The sequence below is a fragment of the Cygnus atratus genome, chromosome 6 (assembly GCF_013377495.2).
Source record: "Cygnus atratus isolate AKBS03 ecotype Queensland, Australia chromosome 6, CAtr_DNAZoo_HiC_assembly, whole genome shotgun sequence".
Taxonomy (NCBI): domain Eukaryota; kingdom Metazoa; phylum Chordata; class Aves; order Anseriformes; family Anatidae; genus Cygnus; species Cygnus atratus.
The window spans coordinates 23,809,369-23,828,755 of record NC_066367.1 but is presented as its reverse complement, the minus strand read 5'-3'; the positions used below and the strand labels follow the sequence as shown (position 1 = coordinate 23,828,755).

Genomic DNA, 19,387 nt, shown 5'->3' with positions numbered 1-19,387 from the left:
CACCACACACCTGACCTGGCAAGAAACCAACGCAGCCGGGGGATTACTGGGAGACACGGAGGCTCTCAAACGGTTTATTGCAAAGGGTTCCCGCAGGAGACACGGGAGAAGGAGCACGGTCCTCTTTGGCTGTGGCTTCTCTACTCCTTGCCTCCTCTTCGTCCTCGTAGGAGTCCAGGCCCACCTCCTCGTAATCCTTCTCCAGGGCAGCCATGTCCTCACGTGCCTCAGAGAACTCGCCCTCCTCTGTACCCTCACCCACGTACCATGGTGTGCATGAGACACATACCAGGCACGTGACAGTGCCTGGCAGCCCCGTGTTTATTCTGCAGTCCAGGTGCTGGGGCTGAGGGTCCTGTTGAGAAGGGGTTGGTCGAGGAAGAGCAGGAAGGGGGTGGGAGGTGCTCCCTCCAGCTCCAGCACCGTGATGTTGTTGGGGCAGCCAACACGCAGGACTGAGCCAGGCACAAAGAGGGTCTGCTGGGGCCCACGGCGGGGCCAGTACCGGCCCAGGTTGAAGCCGTTTATCCACAGCTGGCCCTGGAAGAGGGAGATGGGACTGAGCTGTGCCCCTCTCCACCCCCTCATCCGCTCTCCTCGCTCTGCACGACCTTACCTTGCTCCAACCTGGGAACTTCACAAAGGTGTCCCAGGCAATGCCAGGGGTCTCAAAGGTCCCGGTGTAGAAGGCTGGCCCCGATCTGCCCCTACCGCTTGATTGTGGCCGGGCAGCGTGGGGCCAGCCCTGCTGGACGGCAGCATCTATGGCCAGGGGGTAGATGAGCCAGTTGCTGAGCAGGCTGGAGTCCAAGGAGAGGTTCCCCAGCAAGCCCTGTGGTGGTGGAGGAGGGAAAATGAGGCAGTGGGGTTTGCCCTGGGAACGGAATAGGATCCCATGGGAGGGGCTGCACGATCCTGGCTGCCACAGCACCAGGAGAAGGCGATGCCAATCCCACTGCTTTATCCTGGTCCCGCTGGATTTGCCCCCTGCCCAGGGTCACACCAGTGGGTGGGTGCGGAGGAAGGGGGAGATAGTGCAAGGTTAACCAGGGAACAGGGCTCAGGGTGCCCGGATAGCGTCTGTGGGAGGGGGCAGGAGGGGGCTGTTTGGCTGTTTCCCCTCACCTTGAAGTCGCTGAAGTTGGCCCCGAAGCTGAGCCTGCCCATGTTCTCCAGGAGCACGTCCAGCGCGTCCCCTGCCCTGCCGGTCACACGCAGCGTGGTCTGCCCGTCCCGCTCCAGCGTGCCCTGGTACTCCTGCAGACACAGGGTGGTCAGCACTGCCTCCCCACACCCCAGTCCCGCCACCCCAAATGCTGCCAGCACAGCATCCCGCTGCCTTCTCCCCCTAGAGCCAGCCCAGGGCTGCCTGCTGCCCCCAAGGGGACACAAACAGGCCAGCGGGGTGCCCCTCGGGGGCTCAGCGGGGTGGAAGAGCTGCCGGTAGATCCCAGCCCGCCCTCATCTAGAGAGATCGGGGAGAGCTGAGCCTGGGCAGGCTGCTGGTAACAGCCAGGCTGGTGCGAGCCCCGTCCCTCATCCTCCTCCCAGCTCCACCTGCCCGGGGCACAGCCAGGACCCGCATATCACTGGGCCACCACGGGCAGCAGGTTTCTGCTCCAGACGGAGGTGGCTGCCACCTCCCTGCGCAGGGCTCGGCTTCTCCCGCCCATGGGAGCTGCTAGTGACCGGTTGGGCTGGTTTCTCTCTGCACACACGTGCAGAGCAGAGGCTACCAGCACCGCTGCCTCCAGGACATTTCAGTAACAAAGCCGGTGCGGAGCTTTGTGGCTTCTCCTGGGGTTACAGGTGCAGGAGACCCTGCAGGCAGCGCACAGCAGAGCCGCTCGCTGCCCACCCGGGGCTGCCCCCTGTGTCACACACGGCCCTGCCCAGCACTCACCGATCACGGTGGGCTCCAGGTCCACGAAGATGGCCCGCGGGACGTGCTTCCCGGCGCCGGTCTCGCAGAAGAAGGTGGTGAAGGAGTCGTCCCCCCCGCCGATGGTCTTGTCGCTGGGCATCTGCCCGTCGGGCTGGATGCCGTGCTCCAGGCAGTACAGCTCCCAGCACACGTGTTTGCCCATCTGGACGCCGGCCTGGCCGACGTGGGACGGAGATGCACTCGCGCTAGGGGGAGGGGGAGGCAGGGTCAGAGAGCCCGGCACAGCGCCCTCCAGCCCACCCCACGGGGGGCCCTGCCTGGTGCCGGTGCCCCACGGCCACCCGCCGGGGAGCACGCTTCCTCTTGCACAAGCTACGTGCCGCCGAGCGGCCCCACTCTGCCCTCACTGCCCTCGGATTGGGACCTGGCGTCCCTCCCGCGGCCCGGCCATCGCTGCGTGCCGCCAGCCATGCACATGCTGCCTCGGGCCCTCCCAGGCTGCTCCGGCAGCCTCAGCCCCTTCCCCACGTCGTGGCAGCCCGACGAGCTGACGCGGGCACATTCCTGTCCCGGAGACGCAGCCAGCACGGGGGGAAGCCCCAAAACATTCCTGCTCCGGAGCTGGGCAGGGGGGCTTTGGGACAGGGGGCAGCACGGGGACTCCCCCGGGGTTACGCAGCCCCTGTCCCTAAGCTGCAATGCCCTGGGGTGGGCAGCGGGCAGGGGACATGCCGGTGGCTCCCTGGCACCCCTGCCCCGGCACCGTACTGGGGACGGGGACGGTGCGGCACCGCCGCGGGCACCCCGGGGAGGGCGAAAGGGCTCCAGGCCCGGGGCGCGGGGCCCGGGGGGGCCGGGGCCGAAGGGCAGCGGGGCCGGCCCGGGGCAGGGCGCTGCGGCCATGCTGGCACGGCCCCGGCCCCCCGCCGGGACTCTAAATATAGCCCCGGGCCCCCGGGACAGGGCAGGCGGTCGCCCCGCCGCTTTGGCCAGCGGCGCCCTGCCCGCACCGCCGCCGCCAGAGCCCCCGCGGGACGGACGGGACGGGACGGGACGGGACGAGCCCTCTGCTCCCAGCCCCGACGGGGACCCCCGGTGCAGCGAGGGGGAACCGAGCCGAGCCCCCCGCCCCGGTGCCCGGCTGTCGCCTCCCCCCGGCACCTGTCCCCGTCCGTCCGCGGCCACCGCGCACCGGGCGCCACCGGAGAGGTCGCGGCCACCCCCCCCCCAAACCGGCGCCCCCCCCGCGGGGCAGCGGGGACGGGTCCGGGGGGACACCGAGGGGACACCGAGGGGACACCGGAGGGGGGGGGATCGGCGGGGGCGGCTGCCCCCAGGCAGGGCCCGGTGGGGCTGCCCAAGGTCACGGTTGGGAAGGAGGGGGCGCGTCGCGGTGGCTCCACCGTGCCCCCCACGCTACCGGGGCGCCCCCCCCGCCGTGCCCGGTGCCCGGCGCGCACTCACCATGCTGCGGGGGGGGCCCGGGCTGTCCCGGCGGCTCGGTGCGGCTGGGCTCGGTGTGGAGCTGCGGCTGCTGCAATCCCCGCCGCAGCGAACTTCTTATAGCGGGGAGGGGTCCGGTGCCGCCACGCCCCCCTCATTTGGGTACATTTGCATGCGGGGCGGGGGGAAGCTCCCCCGGGGCGGCGGGAGCCTACCTGGGTCCCTGCGCACCGGGGGGGGGACCCCAGGGTGCCGGGGCTGTGGGCACCAGGAGGCAGGGCTCAGCCACGGGACAGGGTACAGCAGCCCCATAACTGCTCTGCCACCAGCCCCCCCTCACCCCAAAACTCTGCTGGGAGCTAACCCCCACCCCCCCCCCACACCCCAAGAACTCCAGGGCTGCAGCACCTGGGTCCCTAGAGCAGGAGAAAAGAGGAGAAACAAGTGAGAGATGAGGACCAGGTCTGGAGATCAGGGTGCCCCAAAACGTCCCTTGGCCATCTCAGCACTTGGGGATCCTCTGGCCAGGGGCTGCCCTTCCCCAAAGGTGGGGACAGGCAGGCAGCACCGGGCACCCGGTGAGACTGCAGAAGGGCACAGCCAGTCTGGGCTGCGGGGCTGGAAAGAGGGGTGACTGCACCCATTTGTTGATACCCAAGTGACTCCTCGTGCCTGCCACACAGAGAAACCCCTCTGGGGGAGTGCAGCCCCCCCGGGGCCAGGGCTGGTGCTGCTGCTGGGGATGTGCGAGCCACTGCCAGCATCACTGGCTGGGGAAAAGCAGACCCCAGCACTCCAGCCTTGTGCAATGAGCACGGCACGGAGAGGGCTCTGTCCTTGCCGCCAGGACACGGTCTCACACAGCACTCCCTGCCCTTGGGGACAGGGGCTCTGCTACCTGGGAACATGCCAGGAGAAGCTGCTGGGTACCCCCTGCAGTGGGGTCTAAGGCACTCTGGCGGTGTGTGCTGGGGGTTTGTGCCCCAAACGCTGCTGCTGGGGGCTCGCACAGCCCAGGGCTGAGCCCCAGGACTGGTACACACGACCTGCTGCTAAACACAGGCGCTTACAGAGGAGCAGGGTGTCCAGCACGGCACCCCAAGGGGGCACTCCTGCCCAGGGCAGAGCCGTGGTCGGGGCCCAGCCAGGTGCTGGAGCGAGGCAGGGGGCAGGCGAGACCCGGTGCCTGCTCCACCGCCGCCCTCAGCGCCTACGTTGCCTCGTGTTTTGAGTAAAAGATGTTCTTTATTGCAGAGGTGTGGATGGTGTCCCTGTTCCTGCCGGGGCATGGGGTGAGCGGGACGTGCGTTCTGGGTTGAACAGGCAGCCAGAGCCTGCAGCGTAGTGCTGCCGGAGGGGAAGGGCACGGCAGGACAGCCCTGGTGGGTCGGCACAGCCACAGCATTAGCATTAAGCAGGGAAAATTAATCTCCGGCCCCAGCGTGCCTGATGGATGAGAGTTAACACAAATCTCCCACCTACAGCTGGGGCTGGGCACTGCTGTGCAGGCCCTCCGAGGCAGCACCAGCAGGAGAAGGGGGCTCAGCACAGTGTGGGCACAGGGCAGGGAATGGGCAGAAGGAGCAGCAGCCCAGCTTTATGTGACAAGGACAGCTTTGGGACAGCAGGGCCTGCTCTGCAAACACCCCAGCGCTACGGGCACCCGCAGCCTAGCAGCTGGGAGGGCTCACTGGGACACACAGCAGGTGCAATGCCCACAGGCAGGTGTGTGGGGGGGGAAATAAACGATGCAGCCAAGTGGTTTCCACAGGGAGCGTTCTCCTCCTTTAATCCTCCACCACAACACGGCAGTAAAGCAGCCACAGGGATTCACACTGCGCTGGATGCCCTCGCAGGGTGCACCTGATGCACCGCAGAGCTTGGGCACGGCCCTTGCCCTGTGCTGTGGCTGCAGGGGCAGGGGCACAGGGCTGCTCCCTTCACTCCCAACACTCTCCTTCCAGCCCAGCCCACCTACCCCACTGGCTGCACGTGGGGAGATGTCTCAGCAGCCACAGACGTTTTGTTGCTCTGGCTGAATCTGCTCCTCTGGGCTCCAGGTACGAAGCAGGGCCATCCACAGGAGGAAGCGGTACCCACCCTGCCTGGACCAGGCAGGATGTGCACATCCTGGAGCAGTGCGGGATGTGCGCTGTGGCCCCGGGGACACTTACCTGCGTGGGGAGTGAGCTGGAGCAGGAGAAAGAGCAGAGTGCAAGGAGGAAGCATAGCAGCAGCAGCAGCAGCAGCAGCAGCAGCAGCGCTCACCACACACCTGACCTGGCAAGAAACCAACGCAGCCGGGGGGTTACTGGGAGACACGGAGGCTCTCAAACGGTTTATTGCAAAGGGTTCCCGCAGGAGACACGGGAGAAGGAGCAAGGTCCCCTTGGGCCGCGGCGTCTCTACTCCTCGCCCTCCTCTTCGTCCTCGTAGGAGTCCAGGCCCACCTCCTCGTAATCCTTCTCCAGGGCAGCCATGTCCTCGCGCGCCTCGGAGAACTCGCCCTCCTCCATGCCCTCGCCCACGTACCAGTGCACGAAGGCGCGCTTGGCGTACATCAGGTCGAACTTGTGGTCGAGGCGAGCCCAGGCCTCGGCGATGGCCGTGGTGTTGCTCAGCATGCAGACGGCGCGCTGCACCTTGGCCAGGTCCCCCCCCGGCACCACGGTGGGCGGCTGGTAGTTGATGCCCACCTTGAAGCCCGTGGGGCACCAGTCCACGAACTGGATGCTGCGCTTGGTCTTGATGGTGGCGATGGCGGCGTTGACGTCCTTGGGCACCACGTCCCCGCGGTACAGCAGGCAGCACGCCATGTACTTGCCGTGCCGAGGGTCGCACTTCACCATCTGGTTGGCCGGCTCGAAGCACGAGTTGGTGATCTCGGCCACCGACAGCTGCTCGTGGTAGGCCTTCTCTGCAGAGATGACGGGGGCGTAGGTGGCCAGGGGGAAGTGGATGCGAGGGTAGGGCACCAGGTTGGTCTGGAACTCGGTCAGGTCGACGTTCAGGGCCCCGTCAAACCTCAACGAGGCGGTGATGGAGGAGACGATCTGACTGATGAGGCGGTTGAGGTTGGTGTAGGTCGGGCGCTCGATGTCCAGGTTCCTGCGGCAGATGTCATAGATGGCCTCGTTGTCCACCATGAAGGCACAGTCCGAGTGCTCCAGGGTGGTGTGGGTGGTGAGGATGGAGTTGTAGGGCTCCACCACAGCGGTGGAGACCTGTGGGGCAGGGTAGATGGAGAACTCGAGCTTGGACTTCTTGCCGTAGTCAACAGAGAGTCGCTCCATCAGCAGGGAGGTGAATCCGGAGCCGGTGCCGCCTCCGAAGCTATGAAAAACAAGGAAGCCCTGGAGGCCCGTGCACTGGTCAGCCTGCAGGGAGAGAGAGAAGCATGCGATTGCTCTGCTGCTGATCTCCCTGTCAACACCTGCCTGTCCAGAAGTCCTTCAGGACTTTCCCCATCCCTGCCACGAGCATCTACAGACCCCTCCCAGGGCACAGGGGGGCTCTGACCCCCAGCAGGACGACACAGCCCAGCCCAGGGGACACGTCCCCAGCAGCAGTTACCCACCAGCTTCCGGATCCTGTCCAGCACTTGGTCGATGATCTCCTTGCCGATGGTGTAGTGCCCGCGGGCGTAGTTGTTGGCAGCGTCCTCCTTGCCGGTGATGAGCTGCTCGGGGTGGAAGAGCTGCCGGTAGATCCCAGCCCGCACCTCATCTAGGAGAGATCGGGGAGAGCTGAGCCTGGGGCAGGCTGCTGGTAACAGCCAGGCTGGTGCGAGCCCCGTCCCTCATCCTCCTCCCAGCTCCACCTGCCCGGGGCACAGCCCAGGACCCGCATATCACTGGGGCCACCACGGGCAGCAGGTTTCTGCTCCAGACGGAGGTGGCTGCCACCTCCCTGCGCAGGAGCTCGGCTTCTCCCGCCCATGGGAGCTGCTGTGCCGGTTGGGCTGGTTTCTCTCTGCACACACGTGCAGAGCAGAGGCTACCAGCACCGCTGCCTCCAGGACATTTCAGTAACAAAGCCGGTGCGGAGCTTTGTGGCTTCTCCTGGGGTTACAGGTTGCAGGAGACCCTGCAGGCAGCGCACAGCAGCCGCTCGCTGCCCACCCGGGGCTGCCCCCTGTGTCACACACGGCCCTGCCCCAGCACTCACCGATCACGGTGGGCTCCAGGTCCACGAAGATGGCCCGCGGGACGTGCTTCCCGGCGCCGGTCTCGCAGAAGAAAGTGGTGAAGGAGTCGTCCCCCCCGCCGATGGTCTTGTCGCTGGGCATCTGCCCGTCGGGCTGGATGCCGTGCTCCAGGCAGTACAGCTCCCAGCACGTGTTGCCCATCTGGACGCCGGCCTGGCCGACGTGGACGGAGATGCACTCGCGCTGGGGAGGGGGAGGCAGGGTCAGAGCCCGGCACAGCGCCCTCCAGCCCACCCCACGGGGGGCCCTGCCTGGTGCCGGTGCCCCACGGCCACCCGCCGGGGAGCACGCTTCCTCTTGCACAAGCTACGTGCCGCCGAGCGGCCCCACTCTGCCCTCACTGCCCTCGGATTGGGACCTGGCGTCCCTCCCGGCGGCCCGGCCATCGCTGCGTGCCGCCAGCCATGCACATGCTGCCTCGGGCCTCCCGGGCTGCTCCGGCAGCCTCAGCCCCTTCCCCACGTCGTGGCAGCCCGACGAGCTGACGCGGGCACATTCCTGTCCCGGAGACGCAGCCAGCACGGGGGAGCCCCAAAACATTCCTGCTCCGGAGCTGGGCAGGGGGCTTTGGGACAGGGGGGCAGCACGGGGACTCCCCCGGGGTTACGCAGCCCTGTCCCTAAGCTGCAAAGCCCTGGGGTGGGCAGCGGGCAGGGGACATGCCGGTGGCTCCCTGGCACCCCTGCCCCGGCACCGTACTGGGGACGGGGACGGTGCGGCACCGCCGCGGGCACCCCGGGGAGGGCGAAGGGCTCCAGGCCCGGGGCGCGGGGCCGGGGGGGCCGGGGCCGAAGGGCAGCGGGGCCGGCCCGGGGCAGGGCGCTGCGGCTGCTGGCACGGCCCCGGCCCCCGCCGGGACTCTAAATATAGCCCCGGGCCCCCGGGACAGGGCGCAGGCGGTCGCCCGCTTTGGCCAGCGGCCCCTGCCCGCACCGCCGCCGCCAGAGCCCCCGCGGGACGGGACGGGACGGGACGGGACGGGACGAGCCCTCTGCTCCCAGCCCCGACGGGGACCCCCCGGTGCAGCGAGGGGGAACCGAGCCGAGCCCCCCGCCCCGGTGCCCGGCTGTCGCCTCCCCCCGGCACCTGTCCCCGTCCGTCCGCGGCCACCGCGCACCGGGCGCCACCGGAGAGGTCGCGGCCACCCCCCCCCCAAACCGGCGCCCCCCCCGCGGGGGCAGCGGGGACGGGTCCGGGGGGACACCGAGGGGACACCGAGGGGACACCGGAGCGGCGGGGGGCGGCTGCCCCCAGGCAGGGCCCGGTGGGGCTGCCCAAGGTCACGGTTGGGAAGGAGGGGGCGCGTCGCGGTGGCTCCACCGTGCCCCCCACCGCTACCGGGGCGCCCCCCCCGCCGTGCCCGGTGCCCGGTGCGCACTCACCATGCTGCGGGGGGGGCCCGGGCTGTCCCGGCGGCTCGGTGCGGCTGGGCTCGGTGTGGAGCTGCGGCTGCTGCAATCCCCGCCGCAGCGAACTTCTTATAGCGGGGAGGGGTCTGGTGCCGCCACGCCCCCCTCATTTGGGTACATTTGCATGCGGGGCGGGGGGAAGCTCCCCCGGGGCGGCGGAGCCTGCCTGGGTCCCTGCGCACCGGGGGGGGACCCCAGGGTGCCGGGGCTGTGGGCACCAGGAGGCAGGGCTCAGCCACGGGACAGGGTACAGCAGCCCCATAACTGCTCTGCCACCAGCCCCCCCTCACCCCAAACTCTGCTGGGAGCTAACCCCCACCCCCCCACACCCCAAGAACTCCAGGGCTGCAGCACCTGGGTCCCTAGAGCAGGAGAAAAGAGGAGAAACAAGTGAGAGATGAGGACCAGGTCTGGAGATCAGGGTGCCCCAAAACGTCCCTTGGCCATCTCAGCACTTGGGGATCCTCTGGCCAGGGGCTGCCCTTCCCCAAGGGTGGGGACAGGCAGGCAGCACCGGGCACCCGGTGAGACTGCAGAAGGGCACAGCCAGTCTGGGCTGCGGGGCTGGAAAGAGGGGTGACTGCACCCATTTGTTGATACCCAAGTGACTCCTCGTGCCTGCACACAGAGAAACCCCTCTGGGGGAGTGCAGCCCCCCCGGGGCCAGGGCTGGTGCTGCTGCTGGGGATGTGCGAGCCACTGCCAGCCTCACTGGCTGGGGAAAAGCAGACCCCAGCACTCCAGCCTTGTGCACTGAGCACGGCACGGAGAGGGCTCTGTCCTTGCCGCCAGGACACGGTCTCACACAGCACTCCCTGCCCTTGGGGACAGGGGCTCTGCTACCTGGGAACATGCCAGGAGAAGCTGCTGGGTACCCCCTGCAGTGGGGTCTAAGGCAGAGGTGCAGGCTAGCCTTCAGAAAACAAACAAACAAACAAACAGGAGCTGTGGTTGTGTCCTGTGTGCTCCTGGCAGCAGTCAGGTCTCTCCAAAGGTACGGGGAGAAGTTACCGATGCAGTGGGATTACTCCTGGAGGAGCAGGGTCCTTCCTCGCCCCACACTCAGACATGGCAAGGAGCTGTGGGGAGCAGTGCCCAGCACGAGGGGCAGCAGCTCCTGCCCTGGCGCAGCGGCCGGCACCGCTCAGTCTGAGCCCGGCGCTCCGGACACAGGGAACAGCGCCAGGAGCCACGGAGCAGCCCTGCGCACTGGGACATGCGCCTGGCCCCGCTCCAGGAATCGGTGCGGCCCGCTGCTGGCTCACACTTTCCCCTCCAGCGGACACGGGTGCATGCCGGGAGGAGGAGAGCAGTGGAGGACAGCCCCCGGGGGTCAGCGTAGCTGGAGCGTAAGCGTTAAGCAGGGAAAATTAATCTCCGGCCCCAGCGTGCTGGATAACGGGTAACACAAATCTCCCGTTTGCAGCTGGAGGAAGGAGACGAGGTCTGGATGTTCGGGCACCAGGCAGCACAGGGAGAGGTCTCAGCGTGGTGCCAGTGGCAGAGTCAGGCTGGGAGCAGGCACAGGCACTGCGTGACGGAGAGCCAGATCCCGTGGGTGTGAGGGAAGGGCTGGCAGCAGCACTGCCCTGTCCTGACAAAGAGGGAAGAAGGGAGCTGCTCCGTCAGGATGTGCCTATGGCATCCCCAGAAGCTACCATAGGAGAGGCATAAAATGGAACCAAAAGTCATGGGGGCTCCTTTGAAACCCTCTGGCATCAGCTCCAGCACAAGAACAAGCGATGGCCAGGCTGTTCCTACTTTAATCCTTCTTTCCAGTTGAGTTCAGCCTCCTGGGGTGCCTTCCCAAATCCCTGCTCACAGAGACCAAGAGCACACTGAGAAGACTCAAAACTATTGCAGGCTGCTCCAAGGGGAGACATTTCCCTCTTCTTCCGTGCCCTTCGAATTCAGGAACAGAGCTAGGTTTCTCTCCCATCACAGCATCAGGTTTCCTCCTGATCCCTTTGCTGGACATGGCTGGGTTTTTAACCAGAACATGCTGTGTCCTCTCCTCCTCCCCCAGGTATGGGGCTCTTGCCTGTGTGGGGAGCGAGCTGAAACAGGAGCAGGAGCAGAGCGCGGGGAGGAAGCATAGCAGCAGCAGCAGCAGCAGCAGCAGCGCTCACCACACACCTGACCTGGCAAGAAACCAACGCAGCCGGGGGGTTACTGGGAGACACGGAGGCTCTCAAACGGTTTATTGCAAAAGGTTCCCGCAGGAGACACGGGAGAAGGAGCAAGGTCCCCTTGGGCCGCGGCGTCTCTACTCCTCGCCCTCCTCTTCGTCCTCGTAGGAGTCCAGGCCCACCTCCTCGTAATCCTTCTCCAGGGCAGCCATGTCCTCGCGCGCCTCGGAGAACTCGCCCTCCTCCATGCCCTCGCCCACGTACCAGTGCACGAAGGCGCGCTTGGCGTACATCAGGTCGAACTTGTGGTCGAGGCGAGCCCAGGCCTCGGCGATGGCCGTGGTGTTGCTCAGCATGCAGACGGCGCGCTGCACCTTGGCCAGGTCCCCCCCCGGCACCACGGTGGGCGGCTGGTAGTTGATGCCCACCTTGAAGCCCGTGGGGCACCAGTCCACGAACTGGATGCTGCGCTTGGTCTTGATGGTGGCGATGGCGGCGTTGACGTCCTTGGGCACCACGTCCCCGCGGTACAGCAGGCAGCACGCCATGTACTTGCCGTGCCGAGGGTCGCACTTCACCATCTGGTTGGCCGGCTCGAAGCACGAGTTGGTGATCTCGGCCACCGACAGCTGCTCGTGATATGCCCTCTCGGCTGAAACAACCGGGGCGTAGGTGGCCAGGGGGAAGTGGATGCGAGGGTAGGGCACCAGGTTGGTCTGGAACTCGGTCAGGTCGACGTTCAGGGCCCCGTCAAACCTCAACGAGGCGGTGATGGAGGAGACGACCTGGCTGATGAGGCGGTTGAGGTTGGTGTAGGTCGGGCGCTCGATGTCCAGGTTCCTGCGGCAGATATCATAGATGGCCTCGTTGTCCACCATGAAGGCACAGTCCGAGTGCTCTAAAGTACTGTGGGTGGTGAGGATGGAGTTGTAGGGCTCCACCACAGCGGTGGAGACCTGTGGGGCAGGGTAGATGGAGAACTCGAGCTTGGACTTCTTGCCGTAGTCAACAGAGAGTCGCTCCATCAGCAGGGAGGTGAATCCGGAGCCGGTGCCGCCTCCGAAGCTGCGAAACACGAGGAAGCCCTGGAGGCCCGTGCACTGGTCAGCCTGCAGGGAGAGACGAGTGAGAGTCTTCCACGCACTGACTTTGCTGGAGGGAGGTTTCTGAGTTTCACTTGGGCTAATGCAGACCCCTCCCAGGGCACAGCAGGGCTCGCTGCACGCTCCCACCTCCACCACAGTGATGGATCCCAGCCCAGGGGACACGTCCCCAGCAGCAGTTACCCACCAGCTTCCGGATCCTGTCCAGCACTTGGTCGATGATCTCCTTGCCGATGGTGTAGTGCCCGCGGGCGTAGTTGTTGGCAGCGTCCTCCTTGCCAGTGATCATCTGCTCGGGGTGGAAGAGCTGCCGGTAGACTCCTCCCCGAACCTCATCTAGGAGAGGTTAGCACAATATCAGAGGCCGTGGGGAAAGGTGGCAGGAGACACGCTGGGTTACTCCTAGCACTAGTGACCACCCTCACTGCCCACCTGGGGTGTGCAGACAGGAACAGGAGAGCAGTCAGTGGCTGCCCCCCATGCCGCGCATGGCCCTGCCCCAGCACTCACCGATCACGGTGGGCTCCAGGTCCACGAAGATGGCCCGCGGGACGTGCTTCCCGGCGCCGGTCTCGCAGAAGAAGGTGGTGAAGGAGTCGTCCCCCCCGCCGATGGTCTTGTCGCTGGGCATCTGCCCATCGGGCTGGATGCCGTGCTCCAGGCAGTACAGCTCCCAGCACGTGTTGCCCATCTGGACGCCGGCCTGGCCGACGTGGACGGAGATGCACTCGCGCTGGGGAGGGGGAGACATGGGACAGAGGTCAGCAGGGACCACGAATGGAGCTGCTGCAGGCGCTGAGGTGCCCGCAGGAGCCCTGTGCTCCGCACAGGGCAGCCTCGCGAGCTTGTTCATATCACACTGTCCTACAGCATGGTGCCTTCATCCCAGCCCGCTGACCTGACCAAAACCCCATGCTCTGTCTCCCATCGCTGCACTGCCCACCTGGGGGGGATGGAGACCCATCTGCTGGAGCCGGGGACACCAGGCCAGCATGTTCCCTGCTCTGCCCCAGCCAAAAGCCCTGGAAGCACCCAGGGAGCACCTTCTCCATTGCATGAGCGCTCATGCAGCTGAGGCTGGGGTCCCGCAGCAGCTGGCATGCCCCTGGCCATCTGCTGCACCTACAGCAGGGCTGCGGGCTGAGGTGGCACAGCACCGCCCGGACCCCAGAGCTGGGGGGTGGCGGCGTTGGGAATGGAAGCCCAGCACGGGGGGAATTTGCAGCAGTGAATGGTTGCCATGCTCGGAGGCTCCGCTTCCCTAAATTAGCTCCGGAGTGGGAGGCGTTAGCTCAGTTTGCAGCTGAGCTGAAGGGCTGATGCAGGAGGGTCCCCTACAGCGCAGTGCCTCGGGGAAAGTGTGGCCGAGGTCAGTCCTGCAGCCTCCTTCCCTCCAGGTGAGGCACCGCAGAAGCTGCAGCCCTCTCGACAAGCACCAAAACGCTCAGTGCCTCGGTCCTGTTGTTGCCAAGGGTTGGATGCGTCATCAGGCACAGCCGAGGCAGAGGAGCATCCAAACCAGACCGGATTTCCAGAGCAGCCAGTGCCCCGCTGTGAGTCAGCTGGCAGGAAGGCGCTGGAGCCATTTTGTGCGCAGGGGTACGGCAGCGACGGCCGCCCGGGGAGGCTGTGCGGGTCACGGCACGCACGCCCTGGCTCTGTGCATCTGGGGAGCTTTCTGAGCTGCTCTCCTGAGGCTGCAGTGACAGGGATAAGCCTTGGTACCCTTCGTGAGGACCAGAAGTCCATCTCTCCTTCCTTCCCAAAGCTGAGGAACGAGGAGTTCCCCTGTCCCCCCCAGCAGGTCCATAGAGGTTTGGTATCACAACGAGCCAACGGGGAGGAATCTCCAGGACCCCCAGCAGAAGCGTGCAGCCAACACTGCTGTTAGCACCCTGGGATGGCCAGAAGAAAGACACGGGACAGGGCTCCTTGCTCTGCCTTCCCTCCCCGACAGGCCTGGGGCAGCAGGCAGGGCGCCGGGGCACCCTGATGCTCTCCAGAGCCGGAGCTGGCAGCACAGCAGCAGGGCAGGGGGTGAGGCCGGGGCTGGATCCCAGAGCTCGGCTGCGGGGTTGCAGTCCGAGAGCCCGGCAGACCGGGCACAAAACCCGCCCGCCGTGGGGCCAGGGGCTGTCAGAGGATGGAGAAGGAGGCGCGGTGACGGGTTCGGCCAAAACGCAGGTCTCCCCGCGCCTTGCCCAGGAGCCGTCAGACGCCAGCAGCTCACACGGCTGCAGGGGGTGCTCGGAGGAGCCGCCGAGCGCCTGGGTGCGAGCAGAAGCTGGGGAAAGGCTGAAACCCGGCAGGGGCAGGGGGGCACGCCGGGTGCGGGACCCCTCCGGCCACTGCCCGGACACCCCGGGGGGGCCCTGCCCGGGCTTCCCGGCACCTCGGGGCGCCCCAGCACTCACCATGCTGCCGCTCCGCACCGCTCCGCACCGCACCGCTCCGCACCGCCTCTCCCGGGGCTGCCGCAGCTCCGCACGCCCGGCCCGGCCGCGCCGCCGCCTTATACCGGGGGCGGCACCCTGGGCTCGGGGCGGGCGGCCCCGCCCGCAGCCTTTGCATAAATTGGCGTGCATCGCCGATATTTCGCAGGAGTTTGCATAGGTGAGGCTGGGCACGGTGGCAGGGCCACCGAGGGGCAGCATCCCCAGCTCCCCGCCTGGCAGGGGGCACAGGAGGGCTGCGAGGCTGCTCCTGCACCCATCCGGGCTGGTCCTGGCAGGGGGGCTTCCAGTAACCTCAAGGGGGGTTATTCACTGGGACTTTTCGCTGCTGTGATTCAGTGACGTCCGCTCCATCCTACCCCCTGCCAAATATTTGCAGCATCCACCGCGATGCAGAGCCAGCCTTGCCTCTGGCTTAATGAGTTTTCACTGAAAGGTGCTGTCGTCTCTCAGCTCACGCTGAAAGCTGAAAGCTGGACGTAAATCACCCGCTCACAGGGGTCCTTCTTTGTGCCTGACTCACCTGGAAAGTGTCACCTTCGCTGATGAAGACGTGCCAAGTGGCAGAAGGCAGCGGTACGGCTGTGCCTGAGCAACACATCCTGAGCCCTGCCGAAATGGCTGAGCCAAATGATCAAGGTGGGCTTCATCAAGCCAGCAGAAAAAGGTGTTTTTCCACAGATACCCCTGGTTGTGAGCACTGCCAGAGCTCAGCAGGGCACTGTGGTGACTGTATAGCTCTGGAAACGCCCAAATCTCCTGTGCTATAAATGTCCTTTGAGTGACCTCAGAGATCAGCAGATAACATGGGGCTTGCTGATGCACACAGTCCGGGGGCGTGAGGCAGTAACGAGGCATCAGCGTTTGAGCCCTGTAAGTTAATTGATGTGAAGGGGAGCGGTGGGATCATCTTTCCCTATGAAAACCTTTGCCAAGGCGCTCGCTGAAATACGTCCTAGATGGCAAGGCGTCGGTGCTGACTGGGTGTCTCCTGGCACCGTCCTGACTTTTGCCAATTAAATCTGGGGCGTTTATAGCATGAGTAGTTTGCAGCACAGGTTGGAACACACGCAGCAGAGCTAGGCAGCGAGCGGCCTTTCAGACGAGCAACAAGACTTGGGCAGTTCACCCAGCTTCGGAAGATTTGTTTGATAATCCCGTGGCACCTCGGGGTGTTAAACGATGTGATATGTCTCCGAGAGGTGCCGGGATCTGCTTATATACCATTCTGGTAGGGAGCTGGGGGTGAGACAACACTGACTGATCATTGCTGTGAATGCATGCTCGTGGTGAAAAAATATCATTCAGATGCTGTTATGTTAAGAGCAGGCTGGCAGTGAGCGACAAGGGAGCCATGAGTGATTCGGAGCCATGCACGGCCACGCACTTCCCATCTGAAAACACCGAACAGATGTCTGAGCCTTTCGGAAATGCTGCAGAGCAGCTGGCTAAAGCTGGGCAGCAGCGATCAGCCGGATCGTCAAGGCTGTGGAAAGTCACTGAACTGACATTGTATAAACTGACGTCGTATTTGACTGGGAAACAAACAGAAAGTGTAATGACAAGCCCAACAAAACGCTAACGCGTTCATATCATCCCAAGGATATATTTGCAAGGAGCAAGACCCAGCAATGGAAATTTTTTTCTTTCATCAGTGAGTCAGAATTCAACAAGCTCTTGATGGAAGAATGAGAAAAACAGGTTGGAGGTAGTGCAGGTGGCAGAGCCCCTGCTTGCTGCTGCCTGCAGAGCCCGGACACTGCTACGCGAGGAGGAGGAGGAGGAGGAGGAGGAGGAGGAGGAGGAGGAGGAGGAGGAGGAGGCAGCATAACATTTTGCAGGTCTGCAGTGCCTCCAACAAGGGCAGACCCTGCCAGGGACTTGCCACTCACAAGTGCCTCACAGCCCTTGCAACAGACCCCCGTTGTTTATGGCACTAAATGTAGAGAGTGAATGTATTTCTTAGTTCCTGATTTACGCTAAAAAGCCCTTTGTTGCAAGTTATTATGAAAGGTTGTCTCTTGGTGTGAAAACGCACTTCTCACCAGAGGAGAAGTGCTGCTGCTAGTAGAGGAACTGCTGCCAGCAGAGCTTGCTGTCCCCAAAACAAAACCTCTTCCAGAAATCTGTTAGCTGGTCCAACTGGGCCAAGCTGAGACTCAACAAAGGCCTTAAAGTGTATTTAAGGCAGATGCAGACAGGAAGGGATTAGTTTTCTATGTGCTCAGGTGAGAAGATACATGTTTGAGACTTGCTGGCTGTAAGGGTGTTGAAGCGCGATTGTCCCTGGTCCAAGGAGTCTTCCTTTGTGGATGTCTTTGATAACCAAGTCTGGCTTCTGCTCCAGAAGAGCGGATGGGATGCAGAGCACCGAACTGATCCGGCAGGAGCTCTCTCTGCTGGAGCTGAGCTAGAGCAGCGTAATTGCTGGTTCAGATAAAATGAAGTCAGTTGTGAAATGCCTGCTGCATGGCCCGGAGCGTGCGCGGCATTACAGGAACAATAAAGCTAATTCCAGATCTCGCCGCAGTCCTGAGCCCTGAATCACCGGGCGGTAGCGAGGGCAGGGAGGCGCTCCCAGGGCCGCAGCCTCTCACCCGTGCTCGTCCCCAGCCTGCAAGGCTACGAGGGCCGGGCGGACGAGTCGGGACTGGCCGTCCCTGGGGTGCACCAGCCCTGCGTGAGCAGCCTCCCTCGCTCAGAGGCTGGCTGCGTGTCACCGCCTTGCCTCACGTCCTGGGAAAAGCGGCTACACACCCACAGGAGTGAAACAAAACCTCGGCTGGCTAATTGCGGTGACTTCACGGCGGGGCTCTGAGCATGCCTGGCGTGAACCAGCTGCCCCCAGGCAGGTGATGGAGGGGCTGAGCCCGCCGAGGTGCCCCATGCTCCTGGGTACGGGCAGCAAGGAGGAGCCAGCGCTGCTTTCCCCTGCTCTCTTGCCACTGGGAATAGACAACGAATCCTGCATGGCCAGGTGATGCTAGAGCTCCTGGAGGGGCTCATTGAAAGGGGTTTGGACAGATGTGTGTAAGGGGTTTTGCACGTGGTCCCTTCTACGTTGTGTGCAATGCAAGCAGCTTGTCAGCCAGAGGGCAGGGTACGAAAGCAGCCTGGAGTCCCGGGGATTGCTGCAGAGTCGTTAAAAGCGGAAAGATGGTGCTGGCGGCTGGCCAGACACCAGAGGATTTCAGAGAGAAACAGTTAACGAGATAAAAATGCATTTAATAACTGGGGCAGGCAATGGCTCCCGGGGCACTCCCCTATCCAGCACGGCTCCAGCCCGGGGTGTCCAACCGGGTCCGTGTGGAGCCAGGAGCTGGACCCCGTGAGCCTTGTGAGTCTCTCCCAACTCAGGATATGCTGACACCACCTCACCAAGCTGTGTTATCCCCCCATTTTCTCAGCAGCCATCTCCTGTCACTGTGGGCCATGAACACCCCCTGGGGCTCCCCACTACGAAGGCCCCAGCAGTACACGTCCTGGCTGACAAGCACAGATTTGCTATTGACACATCCAGTGCGTCCTTAGCAGTGCAGGATAATAAATGGGCTGGCTTGGCTTGCCCAGGTAAATCCTCTGCTAAAACACAGAAAGCGGCTCTGGAAGGCGAGGACGTGCCACTGCCTCCAGCAAGCTGCTGCGCTGCTCTGCCACCTGCACCATCTGAAAGTATCTCCTTGAGGAACCTCTCTCACTGCAATATTATCCTTTGCTTCTTCCGTGGGACTGGAAAACGGATTATTGTAGTCCTCTTTGCAGCAATGTTGGGATTTATGTGAACTCTGTTACCATTATCTCCTGCCAGCTTCCAAGTAAGGGTGTTGTGCCAGCAGTGCTGATCTGCATCAGCCAGATGTGTAATCATGCTGGAGAGAGACAACACATTCGCATCGCAATACCTGCCCTCCCCGAGACAAGACTGGTCAGTATTAAACGCATTTCTTCAGTCTTTGATTCTTTGCTGACACAATCCAAATTCTCTCTCTTTTTTTTTTTTCCTCCAGCTTTATCAGTAATCTAGAGTTTTCTGGTTTGACTGACTTATTTTCTTAACTCTTGGAGTGATTTCTGTCCTTCAGAATTACCCTACTTTTCCTAACTCTGTTCAAAATTACTACTAACAGCTCTACAAGACCCTCAGTCAGGTCCACTAATAATCCCAGTGTGGCCCTGATGAATTGAAAACATTAATTTTAGCAGGTGATGCTTTACTTGCTGTTTTTTGATGGGTGGTATCAGAACTACAGCCTTCTCCATCGCACCCACAGCATTGCACTGATATTTAGGCACCAATGGCTATGGAAAACAGCAGAATGCTGAAAATCCCCCTGGCCCTTTAGGGATTTGAAAGGTGGTGGGGTCTTGGGGCTTGGGAGCGTGTAGGCACGAGCATGTTGGTGTGCACATGAAATCAGCTGCGGTGCTGCCTGGGCACATGTGTGCGCTCATGGCAGATAACCTACTTAATCACGCGCTCCTGCCACCTCCGCCAGCCGCAGACTTTGCTGATTTAAAATCTGCAAACACCTCAGTTTTGCCTGGGCTTGGCTCGGGCAGCAGCCCTGGCGTCAGCGCTCACGAGCAGTCCCGCGGGGTGGTGCCTCGCGTGCACAGCCTGGGTCTGTCTGGTTGCTGAAGCCAGCCCAAAGCAGGGCCCTGCTTGAACAAAAGTCACCTTGCCGCGGCTGTTTCTTGCTTCTCCATCCTTCTGCACCTGCTTCTGCTGAAAGCACCAGGATGACTTTTCCCCCCTAG

At 63.6% G+C, this 19,387-nt stretch overlaps 3 protein-coding genes across 4 annotated transcripts; all 3 read right to left on the bottom strand.

The window, feature by feature from the left end:
* Nucleotides 1–43: 43 nt before the first annotated feature.
* Nucleotides 44–2,336, bottom strand: LOC126913354 (beta-galactosidase-1-like protein). The gene is given in 6 exon segments (XM_050711662.1): nt 44–540; nt 617–832; nt 1,126–1,257; nt 1,893–2,111; nt 2,113–2,130; nt 2,310–2,336. Coding segments are annotated over 6 exon segments (831 nt in total). The 3' UTR covers nt 44–321.
* A 3,301-nt stretch (nt 2,337–5,637) lies between these two features.
* Nucleotides 5,638–14,690, bottom strand: LOC118243168 (tubulin alpha-5 chain). Of its 2 annotated transcripts, none has more exons than XM_050711483.1 (4): nt 14,591–14,690; nt 7,496–7,718; nt 6,906–7,054; nt 5,638–6,705 (listed from the first exon to the last, which is right to left on the bottom strand). In XM_050711483.1, the coding sequence occupies exons 1-4, from the start codon at nt 14,591–14,593 to the stop codon at nt 5,734–5,736; spliced, it is 1,347 nt and encodes a 448-aa protein (XP_050567440.1). In that variant the 5' UTR covers nt 14,594–14,690; the 3' UTR covers nt 5,638–5,733. The 2 variants fall into 2 exon arrangements, with proteins under 2 accessions (XP_050567440.1, XP_035392909.1); XM_035537016.2 differs by lacking the exon at nt 14,591–14,690 and adding an exon at nt 8,918–9,009.
* LOC118243167 (tubulin alpha-5 chain-like) lies at nt 11,114–14,690 on the bottom strand. Its single transcript, XM_035537015.2, has 4 exons — nt 14,591–14,690; nt 12,687–12,909; nt 12,364–12,512; nt 11,114–12,182 (listed from the first exon to the last, which is right to left on the bottom strand). Exons 1-4 carry the CDS (start codon nt 14,591–14,593, stop codon nt 11,211–11,213), a joined length of 1,347 nt encoding a protein of 448 aa, XP_035392908.1. The 5' UTR covers nt 14,594–14,690; the 3' UTR covers nt 11,114–11,210.
* Nucleotides 14,691–19,387: the final 4,697 nt, after the last annotated feature.

Excerpts from the sequence above, each read along its gene's own strand:
- LOC118243167 (XM_035537015.2), bottom strand. Across the intron at positions 12,513-12,686 it reads CCTGGAGCCCACCGTGATCG|ATGAGGTTCGGGGAGGAGTC; the intron begins GTGAGTGCTGGG and ends AACCTCTCCTAG. Across the intron at positions 12,183-12,363 it reads TGGACAGGATCCGGAAGCTG|GCTGACCAGTGCACGGGCCT; the intron begins GTGGGTAACTGC and ends CTCTCCCTGCAG.
- LOC118243168 (XM_050711483.1), bottom strand. Across the intron at positions 7,055-7,495 it reads CCTGGAGCCCACCGTGATCG|ATGAGGTGCGGGCTGGGATC; the intron begins GTGAGTGCTGGG and ends GATCTCTCCTAG. Across the intron at positions 6,706-6,905 it reads TGGACAGGATCCGGAAGCTG|GCTGACCAGTGCACGGGCCT; the intron begins GTGGGTAACTGC and ends CTCTCCCTGCAG.